Below are 12,686 nucleotides of genomic sequence, written 5' to 3' on the forward strand. Positions count from 1 at the left end.
TTAGTTTGAGTTTATGTGAAGCCTGTGTGTACTTGCTCCTTGTTGTGTACTTAGGCTTGCTGTAACATTGATTCAAAAAAGGAAAAAAAACTTATTTATATAACTACAGTACCAGTCAAAAGTTTGGACACACCTGCTTAAACTAGTTTTTGATTGAAAAATGATTAAAAATGCTTTAAACTGTATAAACTTGTCTATAAACACTTAATATTTCTTTATATGATATCTGTACTTATATAAGCAGATAATCATAAGTGAGTTGCATTTAAAAGTTAAATTTTTAAATGAAAATGGAAATGTTGTAAGCTCACTGGGAGGGGGGGTGCATTGTTTTGTTATTTAAATATCTTGGAACGTACTGGTGTTCATGATGTCATGATGACGTCTATCTTAACAGGTGCTCCAGGACCTGTAGAACTTTTCATATTAAAAAAAAAATAAAGACCACCCGCCATATTTCAAAATGCATGGGATTGTTCCTACATCAGTTTCACCCTTCTACCCTTCATTGGAAATATATGGTACTGCATGTGGTGAAAATGATGTAGGAATATACCCTATACGTTTTATGTACCACCATAAGGGGATAGAGTTGGAATAGTTAGGATAATGACCACATTGTCTTTAGGAATAGAGTAGTGTCATAGGGTAACTCTAAGGAGCACCGGAACAAGCAAAGTGAGTGTGGATGCATGTGAGTGCATGCATTCCAAAAAGATCTACCTACTCAGCCTACCCACTTTTTCACAGGCATACAAATTCATTTTTGCCTACACCACTGTAACTTATGCAACATGAGTGAATAAAATAGAAAATGCTCAGTATCAAACATTATTTGTAGCTTATTTCATCCTGCTTCTGTTACAAGTGACATAACGACATTATGAAGGACAACCATTTTTTGTGCTATTATTGTGAGTTGGCATATTATTGCAAGAAGTTATTTTTATCAGAACACAAGTAAATTAGTGTATGATAATGAAGGCACTCTGTTCATCAGTACAGGCTTGTATGCTTGTGTTTTTCTGTATTACACCTTTTTTTTAAAACCCTTAATAAAATTCTTAACGCAACACAGCACCAAATTTGTGGTTTCAACAGGTTCCTTATGATTCACTTAAAAGACATTTTGTTCACACAAAATAAACAATGACAACCACATTCGTATCACACCAGTGCAGACCTCAGCATGAGTAAAGTCAATAATAATATTTTTTAAAAGTTGAAACTACCATCCCCTTTCAGATCCCCACAAGGAGTGAATCATCAACCAAAAAGAAAGGGGAAATGTAATTCATTGGCTTGGGTATCTATATCCACCAGCATGGAAATTTTACAATAAATATTAGCGCAACTAAATTCTTCCGTCCACCTTCCAATACTTAACCAAGGCAATAATTAGTTTATGTGAGACATCCACAGGTCATCTCAAGATCCTAAATTTATCCTCTTGGTATAAGATGTAAGTTCAAAATTGGATTGATATTCATTGGAGTTGCTGATCAATGTAAATCCAATGTGTATTTTTGTCATTTGGTTCAAATTACCCCGCAGGCCCCACAGCTTTAAACAGTTTAAAACATCGGATATCTTTGTCTACTGTGTAGACAGCACAGGAGGAACACCTGGTCAAAGTGAGCTTTAGGTTGATGTGAACAGTGGATATTGTCATACATTTAACAGCAGGATGATCTAGTATGTTCTCGACAGAGGTAGAAAGCCCAGGCGTCAAAAAGTAAAAGTCCTGTCAGGTGTTCCTCCTACCATGAACTCAGCCAGCTGATTTCACTAATTAGCCTAATTCCTCCTGGCTGAAGAATTGTGATAATTAGCAAATCAAGATGATCGAAACAAAATACAGGGGAGGACGTTTACTTTCTGAACCTGAATTTTCCACCTTCGGTTCTCAAAAGTGCCTTTCTCACTGAAAACCACATCGCCCCATCTTTGCTCAAACATCTAGCTTTTGGAAACACTTGTAGGTGTATTTGAAGGGGTTGTTTTTTATTTATTTATTTATTTTTTTGTTGCAATGGAAGCTAAGGGCGATATGAGTTGCAGAAAATTAATTTTGTTCTGCATATTTAAAAAAATGTTATTGTGCTTTTAGAGAAGATGCAGATAAAAACATATTTAATATTTTAGCCTCATAGAAGTGTCAATAGCACAATTACTTGACTCCTAGAATCCAGTGAGTAAACCACAGAAGGACACAGACTACAGATGAAAAAATTAAATGGCCATACTGGAATGCTCTTCTTTACCAGGATCCCAGTGAGTTTCAGCTCCTAGTCACAGAAAAAAGGAGGTAGGGTTGGGGAATTTGAATTGACTACATTACAAAGGTCTTTGCTCCATAGTTAGTGTCGGGGTTTCCGTTTTGTCTTTTCTTTCAGGGCCAAGATCCAGGTATGTAGAGAGGGCTGCTCCGCACTTTCAGGAGTGTTGAACTCAAATGGCTGAAGATCAGGCAAAAACACTGGCTGCTCGGCAAACCGAACGCGGCGTGTGTCTGCCCTGCCGTCTCCGATCTTCCTCTGAAAAACAGAGGTCTGGCTCATCACAACATTGCAGAGGAACTTACTGGTGGCTGTCCTTTAATTCACATGAATTTTAAACCACAAATGCAACTGCTTTATGTTTCTAGCCCTGTGTTTGTCAATATGTCATTTGTTGCAAACTGGTTGTGAATGAAATTGTAGCTTTTTATGCACATTTGACATTGAAGTCAAGTGAAGTCACCTGTATATGCTCTGGAAAAAATATTCTCTCAAAGGATAATACCATATCAGTCTATCTATCTGTTACAGCGTGGCAGGTTAAAGGTATCATTTTTTAATGGCTCCCCACCTTCTTAATGACTGTTTCACTGGATGTGGATGACTCAGAGTCATGCACTGCAGAGGACCGCAAGGCAGATCGTGGCGAGAGGGGCAGCGATGAGTCTTGACAAATATACAGAGGTATCGTACTCACTCTTGTCCTGTTTGTGCCCTCTGCTGCCTGCAAGCCGGTATTAACTAAGAGGGAGGAAATATTGTGTTGTGTGCATTGTTGTAAAGAAAAGGCTACAGCTGATTGAAATAATCAAGAGTTGTATTTTATAACAAACATTTTTGTATTGAAACCTTACATCAGAGCAAACTATACGTATCCAAGCCAGAGGATATTGGTCAGAAGATATAGGCTGCATAGTAGTCATTTGAAAAGAGTAGAGGACTTAGAAATTAATAAATGAGAAAATCTCAGCCCAGAGCCTCTACACCTCCTACCTGTGGAATTCCCTTCTCTGGGCTCCGCCCTTCCTCCTAGCGCCACCCTTTCTCCTTCACCCCGCAGCATTGACTCTCTGTCGTTTCTTGTGCCTGAGGAGTGATCTCTCTTCCTGTTTGAATTGACCCGGCTCATTTGGGCAGAATTTTCCAGAACCTCCACTGGCTGAGGGAAACAGATTAAAAGAACTGAGAGAAGCTTTGATGCAAATAACCCAACTAATAATATTTAAAATACCTGTTCATTCACTTACACACACACACACACCTGCACTCACTCTCTTTTTTCTCTCTCACACACACACACTTTCAGTCTCTTTCTCTTTCACACCCTTTCTCTTCATACACTCATACACACTTGCTCAGATGCACTCGCTCTCACACACAAGAATATTATGAACATTACTACATTGGCTAGATCTAGAATCTTTGCAGCATCATTAGAATGGTAGTGTGTTTTACCTTTGTAAAGATGTTGGAAGAAGACTCTGGAATACTCTCATGTGACTGGTCTGTGGCCTGTACCTGGTAAGACCTCCATGAGCCAGAACTAGCCCTGGGCTGAATGAGAATGTGTTCAACAGCCTCCTTGTTGGTTGCTGGATGAGAATTTGCATACATCTTCTGGGTGTTTCTGTCCAAGGTACAGTTGGTGTCTCCTGGTGTGAAATCCCATTGGCTATCTACACTCCTGCACTCCAATAGAATTCTTTGCATTTCTCTCTCTGGTTGGTCTTTTTTCTGGTTGAGCTGAGTGTAGCAATCTCCCCCTATTGCTGATTGACTTGTGGTCTCCATGCGTATGGGGCTTCTTCTGACAGACAGAAAATTAGACCACTCCTCCCCTGCAAAGATCTCTTCTATGAAGTTGGTTGGAGCAAAACTAAATTCAAGTTAATTCAAAGTACAGATCAAAGGTGTAGGAAATGCAATATTAGAAACAATTATTTCCTTTCATTTATTTCAAGCCAGTGCAATCATAGATGCCTAACTCACTTGCTTTTTGTGTAACTGCTTTACCATTTAATGTGTAAGATCACAAATATGTGATTAGAAGGTTTTTAAATGAACACTATAATGCTGATGTGAAAAGCACCTAATTAAGAAAAATTAACAGTTTGTGAAAATTCTGGGATTGCAATTGTGGTTGGAACAAAAACGAGCATGCACAGTGAGCCCCCAGGACCAAGGTTGAGAACCACTGCTCTAGAACACTGACTCAAAATTCTGAAAAAATACAAACCTACTTTTCAAAGGGTTAATTCCAGACTAGAGACATACAATTACAATCATACAATACATGTGATGTAAGAGTAAGGTTTCATGAGCACTGTAATGGGCAGGGCAACAATGCACTGGGTGTGCTCATTTACCGATGCCGGGTTCCCTCCTGGCCATGTGATGGGAGACCGGGAGGGAACATCACCACTTGTTGCTGCTGCATAATGCTGCATATGGTCGGTCTCGTCAACTTGTAAAGTCGGAAAAAAAGCATATGACCAAGTTGTAGGTTTTTGTGTTCGGTTGGTCATCGGCAACTGGTCAGTTTATCATGTGAACAATACATATGTCTGCTGAGATGTCAAGAAGATGGACCAATGAGATTTCCCACTGCAAGACATAAATAATGGACGCAAGCAATTCTGCTGTGTCTTGCCATTAGCAGCACACAAAACGTACATAAACCACCCTGAATAAATCTCATGCCCTCACCAAAGTTGGCAACTCTGCTTAAACATAATAAGGTAGATAAATGAAAGTTATATGGATATATTTACCGTTAACCTGCTGCATTGTTGCCATTGTACAGCTACTGAGGTCAGTCATCATTCAGAACTGGTTAACTTCAGTATCATGGAACTTGCTAGAGTTTACCACCAGTATTTACTACTTTGTTGGCCGTTCAAATGCAACTTCCTGGTGGCAAACTTGGAACTTTCCAATTTTACTTGTTGACGAGGACCGGCTGGACGCACCATTAGAATGAGCAGGTTGGCAGCCCTGCCGGAAGGACCCAGTTGAAATCAAGTGAAAACTCGGCCCAGCCACTTTGTCACATACTGACTGGGTGGCCTTAATCGAGGACATCATATGACTCAAACAACCAATCAAGTATCTTGTTCTGATGGGTTGACAGATGGATTCATTGATTGTTCTTTGGTTTAGAATTAGAGTCCTTGACAGCACATGGTAGCTCCACCTATTTTTCAGGAGCCCTTAGTCTCCCATCACTAATAACGGAATGCTGTAATTCCATATATCTTTGAGGAAAAAATATGTATATACTGTATTGGTTTCTTTCCTCAGAGATCTCACTTAAACTCTTAAAAACAATTGCAACCAGCAAAACGAGGCCATGTCTATCTATGGGAATACAACACAGAGTGAACATGTATGATTATCTGAACACAGGACATGGCAATAATAAAATTTTTCCAAAAAGTCATGAGGTTAAAAGGCATGTCCTTTGTGTCATTACATGTGTAATGAATCCATTCTCTCACTTTGGCAGATGTTTAATTTCAGTAGAAACATAGCAGATCTGTAGTAGTTTTTCTGTAACGGGGAAAAAAGGTGGTCCCAAGAAAAGGTTAGAATCACTACCTCCGTCCCTCGCCAACTATTTCATGAGATTTTGAAGTTTAAGTGCCAGATTTACTAAAGGACTGTGACTGCTTTTTGCGACACAGAAGTTGTTGCTACAAGGTCACAATATCTACATCGTATTTACTAAATGGTCACAATAAGTCAAAATTGGGATGTATTTTGTGGGGATTATGTTACTCTGCGGCTATCCTTTTGAAGCATTGTTAAATGTGTTTATGCATGTATACTGCTAAAACAGGATAAGTTGTATAATTATGTAAATTAGGCTGATTAAGTATTTCGTATAATTTATTAAAGCATGCAATAATTGTGTCTCCCCTCATTGTATAGAGTTTTAAAACTCCTGAAAGCAGGCTGAAATTTGCACGAATAGCCTATAGCTCATACACAGGATGCTGGAGAAGGGTGTCAGTATACACATCTTCCACAGTCAGATCAGTTTCCCTTGAGGGCTGCATGGGGCAGCGATGAACAAATGCATCTTCTGATGCATAACACTCTGGAAAGCAGATGGGATTTAAAATATGTTTTACACATTTGTACTAGTCTTGTTTATTTTCAGATATAACATGAAATTATATTTGTTTCATTGAACAGATGCATGACTTCTATTGAAGTTATCAGTTAGCATTTAGTATAAAAAGTTTTGAATTTTGTTTTATTATGCCTGATGCGTTAATTTTGTATGTGATGTCACAAATTTTTACCTTTTCCATTAGTGTTGTGTCCCATTCCTCAGCTAAAATACGCCATTGTGAAGCTGTACCTTATTACCTATATTTTCTGATCTGTAAGTTCGTGGTTCCCTCACTACTTGTGCCTGGTTGCTCCATATGCATTTCTTAGCACCTTGTAATCTGGATGTGTAAGTATCCCATATTGTTTCTGAGCCTTTTAATGGGTGTCTCCTACTGCAACAGAGCTGCAATATAAGAAATGTTTTAAATGTAGTAAATTTTAACAGGATGTTTAAGGAGAAAGGTCTTGGAAAATTTGTATGATACTGAATTTTTTGTTTGTCAACTTTTTAGAAATATATTGGGGGAAAGGAACCTCAGATATTCTGGTAACCCTGTATATCAGTGTGAAACTTTGATAGAGAATTCAGAGGGACACAAACTGGGGTAAAGGTACATTTAAAATAAAGTGGATAGTGCTGTCATAGCCTTTTACCTCACATGCTATATAAATATACTATTAAGGGTGGCATGCAAATGTGAAATGCATACTGTATGCATGACCTGAATAAATGAAAAGTCTGTTAGTGTAGTGCCCCTGAATGTTGACAAAGACGTTTTAATTACTGCAATGGCCCGAAACTCATTTTATACATTAGAGTGAACTTATGAATTTGCTATGACAACTTCTTGAGGAATCTCAACTCTGCATTCCTGACAAACCAGATGCAGAGAGGCCTTGGTTAGGTAAATTCTGACAGTTAGATAATTAGGCTCCTGTTGTCTTACCTCATGTGACATCCTTTAGTACTCCCTTCTGACTGAGTGGGAAGGGCTTTGTTTGGCCAATCTCTACTTGGTGGCTGAAATGTAAACTGCTCCTCCTTAGTAGGTGTGTCACTTGAATTTTTATCCATAATCCGATGCCAGGTTAAATGACGGAACTGTAACACAAATGGGTAAAATATATTTAATTGTAAATCACAGCAGACCTGTGGGGAATTGGGGGATATTTACATACGTATAAATCATATGCACTGGAAATCCAGAGAAAAACTGCAATAATATCAGACTCACCTGTGGGTCCTCTTTCTCCACATCTCTTTTCCTCTCATCTTTTACACCTGCCCCACTCCTCTGGCCCACACCTCTTTTCCCAAAATTCTTATGCCTTTCCCTCCATCTCTCCTTTATTCTCTCAGTCCATGTGGTTGTTTTCCACTCTGTTTCTCTCCTCTTCTTCCTGGAGAATGTATTTTCCCACACATTCTGATGAGGTGTGAGAGTTTCCAGGGTATTATCCCATTCCACAATGCCTGGAGTGCCACCATAATCCACCTCAAGACCACAGGCTCTTCCCTTACCCAACCTAGAATCTTGGCCCAGTGGGGGGAGTCCGGCCGCCATGTCCCGGCCGAGAGTCTGTGCTGAGATAATAGAATCATCATCACCCACGTTGACCATGTTCCAAGTTCCTGAATCAGAGCCTCCAGAGGTATCAACGGGGTTTGTAAAGTTGGTGGCAGCTTTAGGATTTCTGCTCTGTTTCAGAGCTGAAGGCAAATCAATGGGGTCACCGACTGTCCTCTTGTCTTGGAAGGTATCTGCCCCTCTTCTTTCCAGAGGTCCAGCTGGGTTGCTGGCACCAGTACAGTCCTGTTCTGGAATATTCATGCATGGGCGGGGGAAGGTAATCTCTCCCCCCTCACTGATCCTTCCCTGTTCTGAACCAGGAGGGGGTCCCATACCCCTCACCCAAGGAGACATCTGCATGGGGTCTCTCCAAATACCTGAAGTGTCCAGTGACCACCCCATGTCCCATCTGGCCTTGTCATCCACCAAATGGAGAAGTTCGTGCTGACCGTCCCTTTTGGGACTGTGATCCCACATTGTAGATGGGACACTGTTCCCAGAATGTGCGCAGAGAGGGGTCAGGACAGGGCACTGTGTGGGGAGGGTCTCCGGTGTCTGATTTTCCTTGCCCGTTTGGCAATCTTGGATAAGTGCATCCAGAGGGGCAGGAGTAGGGAGGGTCTGTCTCTTGTCCCAGCCAGGAATGCCACTGATGGGGTCCCAGTCCGCATCCAGGGGGACAGAACTGCCCAGATTACCAAAAATCTCAGAATTATCCTCAGAATCCCCATTTGTGTTTTTCTGACCCTCCACAGCTAGGGTGGGGTGAAATGCCCCTATGTCATCAGATCTACCCCTGTCCCATTTTGGATTGGGACGAAGCTGACCCCCGTCACCTCCCTCTGTGCCTGTCCATTGCTGCAGCGACTGCTGTCTGCCCTGATCATTCTCTGTGGAGAAGGCAGGGGACAAAGAGGGGGTGATCTGCATCCTCTGCAGCATGGAGAGAAGCAGAGACTTTGTGTCTGTGCCTGAGTTTGTTTGAGACATTTGGAACTGACTGGACAGGATGGGCGGCTAACACCTTTCACCCCAGATTCTGTGCCCCTAACCCCTCGAGTCTGTGCCCGTTACCTGCTCTGCGGTGCCCCTCACCTGCTGTGTCTGTCTGCTCCCCCCACCCCCCAAATCTGTGCCCCTCACCTGCTGTGTGTGCGCCTCATCAACTGTGTCTGTGTCTCAGTCTGCCTGCGGTAATATCCATTAACTTTCTGTGTCTTGCCTGTACAGCAGCACTCTTCCACTCTCCTGTCTTTTTCTTTCTTCACTCTTTTCTAACTCTAAATCCTTTGGTTCCCCCTGCACATCTCTGTGTCCCTGCCTCCCTCTCACCCTATTTCTCTCTCTTTCTATGTAGTTTTATCCTTCTCTTTCTTTTTCTCTCTACTCACTTATCCTTTTTACTTGCCTTGTGATAGAAAGAGAAAAGTTGTCACTCAGCCTCTCTTGGTTGGTCTCTCACTCGCCCCCTCTCTTCTCTCTCTCAGTGCAGACTCAGCCCAAGCTGAATTAAACCTGGTCTCTCAGCAGCTCACACTATTGCATGCCTGCAAAAGAAGAAAGACTGTTGTGAAGTGCATAGCATAAGTGTTCTTTATTAAAAGGTTGTTGTTCTCTGTCTCTCTGTATCAGAACTATGGAATGGAAAGAAATGCATTCCTCACATTTCGTAGGGAACCTGACTGACAGGAAAGTCATGTGACGTAGAGACTAGACCGGTTTAATCTCGTCTTCCTGCTGTCCCGGTGATGCCTGTGCTGCTTTTGTTTCTATTAATGCAATCAGGGAGGGGCTTCCTTGCTGATATTTCAGCGTCCTCACAAATATGGAGTCCCATGTGTGCATGGTGTGTGTGTGTGTGTGTGTGTGTGAGATTTAATTTTTGTATTAGAATTATTTACGAATATCAGGAGTTAGAGCATTTTCCAAGTTAAAGTTCTTGGCCAGTAGCTTCACAGAACAACAAGCTGCACCCGGATTTAATCAGGAAATAGATGGGAAATATGCATCAAGGTGAAGCCAAGGTTTTTTCTTTCATTTTAACCGTTTTTGTATTTATAAGCCATTAGGGTGTGATCTAAGATAGAGATTTTGTCGTGGTAAATGACAGCTGATTAAATGACAACTTGTCCTCATATGCTTTCGAAGTAAACCAAATCCCAAACCACACTCCAGTATGGTACATGGCGGTGTTTCCCCTGCATGATGATACACTGTTTTAAATAAGAAATCAAAAGACTCAAGCAAATATGTATTTGTTTTGGATTCAAATACTTTTCTGTGCTCTGTTGATCTTGCTTGGTGTAATTGAGCCTGCCAATATGACCAGAAGCCAGAGTTTACACTTTTTGAGAGTATTTAATTGCTTCCAATACAGTAGACAAGATCAGTAAAGCATAGAAAAATATTTGAATTCAAAACAAATATGTATTTTACCCAGGTCTGCTATCAAGATATATAAGAACTGGAGACAGCTTTCGCTTACCAGTGCCATTGATTCATATGGGAGCTGCTCATTGGCATATTAATCCAGTTCACGGAGGTTGCCATGTCTGACTATGGCGCTTCTTTGCACCACAGCATGCACAGTGGGTACCTAAATGTGAAGGATCACAGTAAACCGGTAAAATGTAGAGCAATGACATGAGGCGCAGGGGTGAGTTCAGAATTCACTGCTGAAGTTCTGTGGAATTGACTATCGATGTTTCCAAGAAGCTCGCACAGGATTTTATTGGGAAAAAACAGGTTACTCATTGTGAAAAGAATATTTTTTATGTGGCTTCCAACATTTTTGCAAATTAAAATAATTGATATTTTTATAGAAGTATTCAGCCACACTTGACTGTAACATTTGATTAGCTCATATTACTTATGGAAAAGCTGGCTGTAAGCTAGCTAGAAAGACTTGTATTTGTATTTGAAGCTAGCTAACCGATTAACTATCATGCTCGGAAAGCTAGTTAGCTATCTGGCTAGTGGCTACCTAACTGATAACTTGAGTAAAATTCTAAATCTTACTTGCAAGCTTACCATCTGCGTAGCTTTGCCATAATTCACCAACGTTACAGTCAAAAAGCATCATGCACTCTATCAGGCATTCTTGGTTATTGTTGCTAGCTAGCTGACTAGGTACTGTTTTGAGATAGACACCCAAATTCTGAAATTAGTAGACGTAAGGCTAACATAACCAGGTGCTTTCTGAAGCAGTAAATAACCTCGCTGTGGTTGCTAGACATTTTACCCTATGATGAAGTCCTTTAGCTAACAGTCCACTGATCTCAAACAAAATAGCCCACATAAATAGCTATGATAACAGCAAATATAATTCACTAGGCTTGGATTTATCTACCTGCTTTTTTCTGAAAGCATGCACAGCGCATGAAAGAAAGCAAAATATTTCATCAATATTAACTTAAGTTATTATTCACATGGAAATATACAGTCTGCTTTATATTATGTATGTAAACAATGTGTAGTAATAAAATATGAGCTTGTCATCTTAATACAGTATTGACTCGTTTTCATTTACCTCATGACATTTTCCATCGAGGTCAAGGAAAAGTGGTTAGGAAAAGACATAGGACGTAATTTATTCACTATTCGGACGCAGCCAAGCTCTCAGTTTTGCCACTGGATATGAAGTCGCCCCCTAGTGATACCTATATTCAGGGCTGGACTGGGACAAAAAATCAGCCCTGGCATTTTGGCCCAGACCGGCCCAACACAATCAATCACACACCACCCATCTCCCCTGAATATGTATACCAACTGTGCCACTCCCTAAAAACACTAAAGCCGTGTAATGAGTAAGAGGGAATCAAGGAAGATTAACCCCTTAGAACACATGCCAAATCTGGCCAACCCTTGCCCTTTTAGGGGGTACCCTATTTAAAGCTTTATAACTCCAGATGTGGACACCACAGAGACTTTAAAAATGGCTTAAATGAAGAAAGACATTTGTACCATTTACAATACTAGCTTAGATTACTTTATATTCATAATTTTGGAAGAAAAAAAGTGCCACAAATGCAATCGTCTAGGCAAAAAATCTAAAATGAATTTGCTCTTTTTTAGTTCGCAATGAAATACTGGGAGATTGCATATATACAGCAGGTCAAAGTATGCATGTCCTGGATCAAAAACTTCTTGAACACAAGTTCATAAAATCTAAGAGTGGGTATGTAGAACTACTAAAGATCTATAAAGCAAAAACTACGCAGTGTACCCAGCTTCTCCAAATCTACCAAAAATGTCTAAATTATGCATTGCTGTAAATCACAACAAATTCACAAATTTCACTACAAATCAACTGTTTTTACTCAATAAACTCACTGTTGCATAATTTTCAAGTGGTAATTCAAAGCCTTCTGTCAGTACAGTGGTGTAAAATAGCTAGGGGTCCAGAAACTTCTCCAAAATCTCTCCAAAAAGGAATATAATGCTTTTTGTCCATTGTAAAGCATATAAATGAGCCCCTTATGAAGGTTTAAGATGAAACATTGATATCAGATTTAAAAATAATGCAAAAATATTGTCACACAATGCTGTACAGTACCTAAATGTGTAATAATGAACTCTTGAATGTATTTCAATACTCTGTACTCTCATATGGTTTCTTGTATGGGGATGAGACAATATAAAAAAAATTTTCAACCGTCCACCACGTTTTGGCAATGTTCCAACACTCTTGTCATCACTGTTGCATGCATCACAAAAA

General features: G+C 40.3%; 1 protein-coding gene across 3 annotated transcripts; it reads right to left on the minus strand.

The window, feature by feature from the left end:
* Window positions 1–831: 831 nt before the first annotated feature.
* zgc:113229 (uncharacterized protein LOC550612 homolog) lies at window positions 832–11,878 on the minus strand. Of its 3 annotated transcripts, none has more exons than XM_035424647.1 (7): window positions 10,455–11,878; window positions 7,634–9,516; window positions 7,346–7,500; window positions 3,735–4,086; window positions 3,273–3,438; window positions 2,851–3,020; window positions 832–2,537 (listed from the first exon to the last, which is right to left on the minus strand). In XM_035424647.1, the coding sequence occupies exons 2-7, from the start codon at window positions 8,957–8,959 to the stop codon at window positions 2,361–2,363; spliced, it is 2,346 nt and encodes a 781-aa protein (XP_035280538.1). In that variant the 5' UTR covers window positions 8,960–9,516; window positions 10,455–11,878; the 3' UTR covers window positions 832–2,360. The 3 variants fall into 3 exon arrangements, with proteins under 3 accessions (XP_035280538.1, XP_035280539.1, XP_035280537.1); XM_035424648.1 differs by having other exon boundaries at window positions 2,977–3,020; window positions 3,735–4,155; XM_035424646.1 differs by having other exon boundaries at window positions 3,735–4,155.
* Window positions 11,879–12,686: the final 808 nt, after the last annotated feature.

The sequence above is a fragment of the Anguilla anguilla genome, chromosome 7, assembly GCF_013347855.1.
Source record: "Anguilla anguilla isolate fAngAng1 chromosome 7, fAngAng1.pri, whole genome shotgun sequence".
NCBI classification, from domain to species: domain Eukaryota; kingdom Metazoa; phylum Chordata; class Actinopteri; order Anguilliformes; family Anguillidae; genus Anguilla; species Anguilla anguilla.

Coding starts and splice junctions, on each gene's coding strand:
- zgc:113229 (XM_035424646.1), bottom strand. CDS start 8,959: ATGTCTCAAACAAACTCAGGCACAGACACAAAGTCTCTGCTTCTCTCC. Junction 7,501..7,633: donor TGGAGAAAGAGGACCCACAG/GTGAGTCTGATA, acceptor TTTGTGTTACAG/TTCCGTCATTTAACCTGGCA. Junction 2,538..2,850: donor GTGAAACAGTCATTAAGAAG/GTGGGGAGCCAT, acceptor TCTGTTTTTCAG/AGGAAGATCGGAGACGGCAG.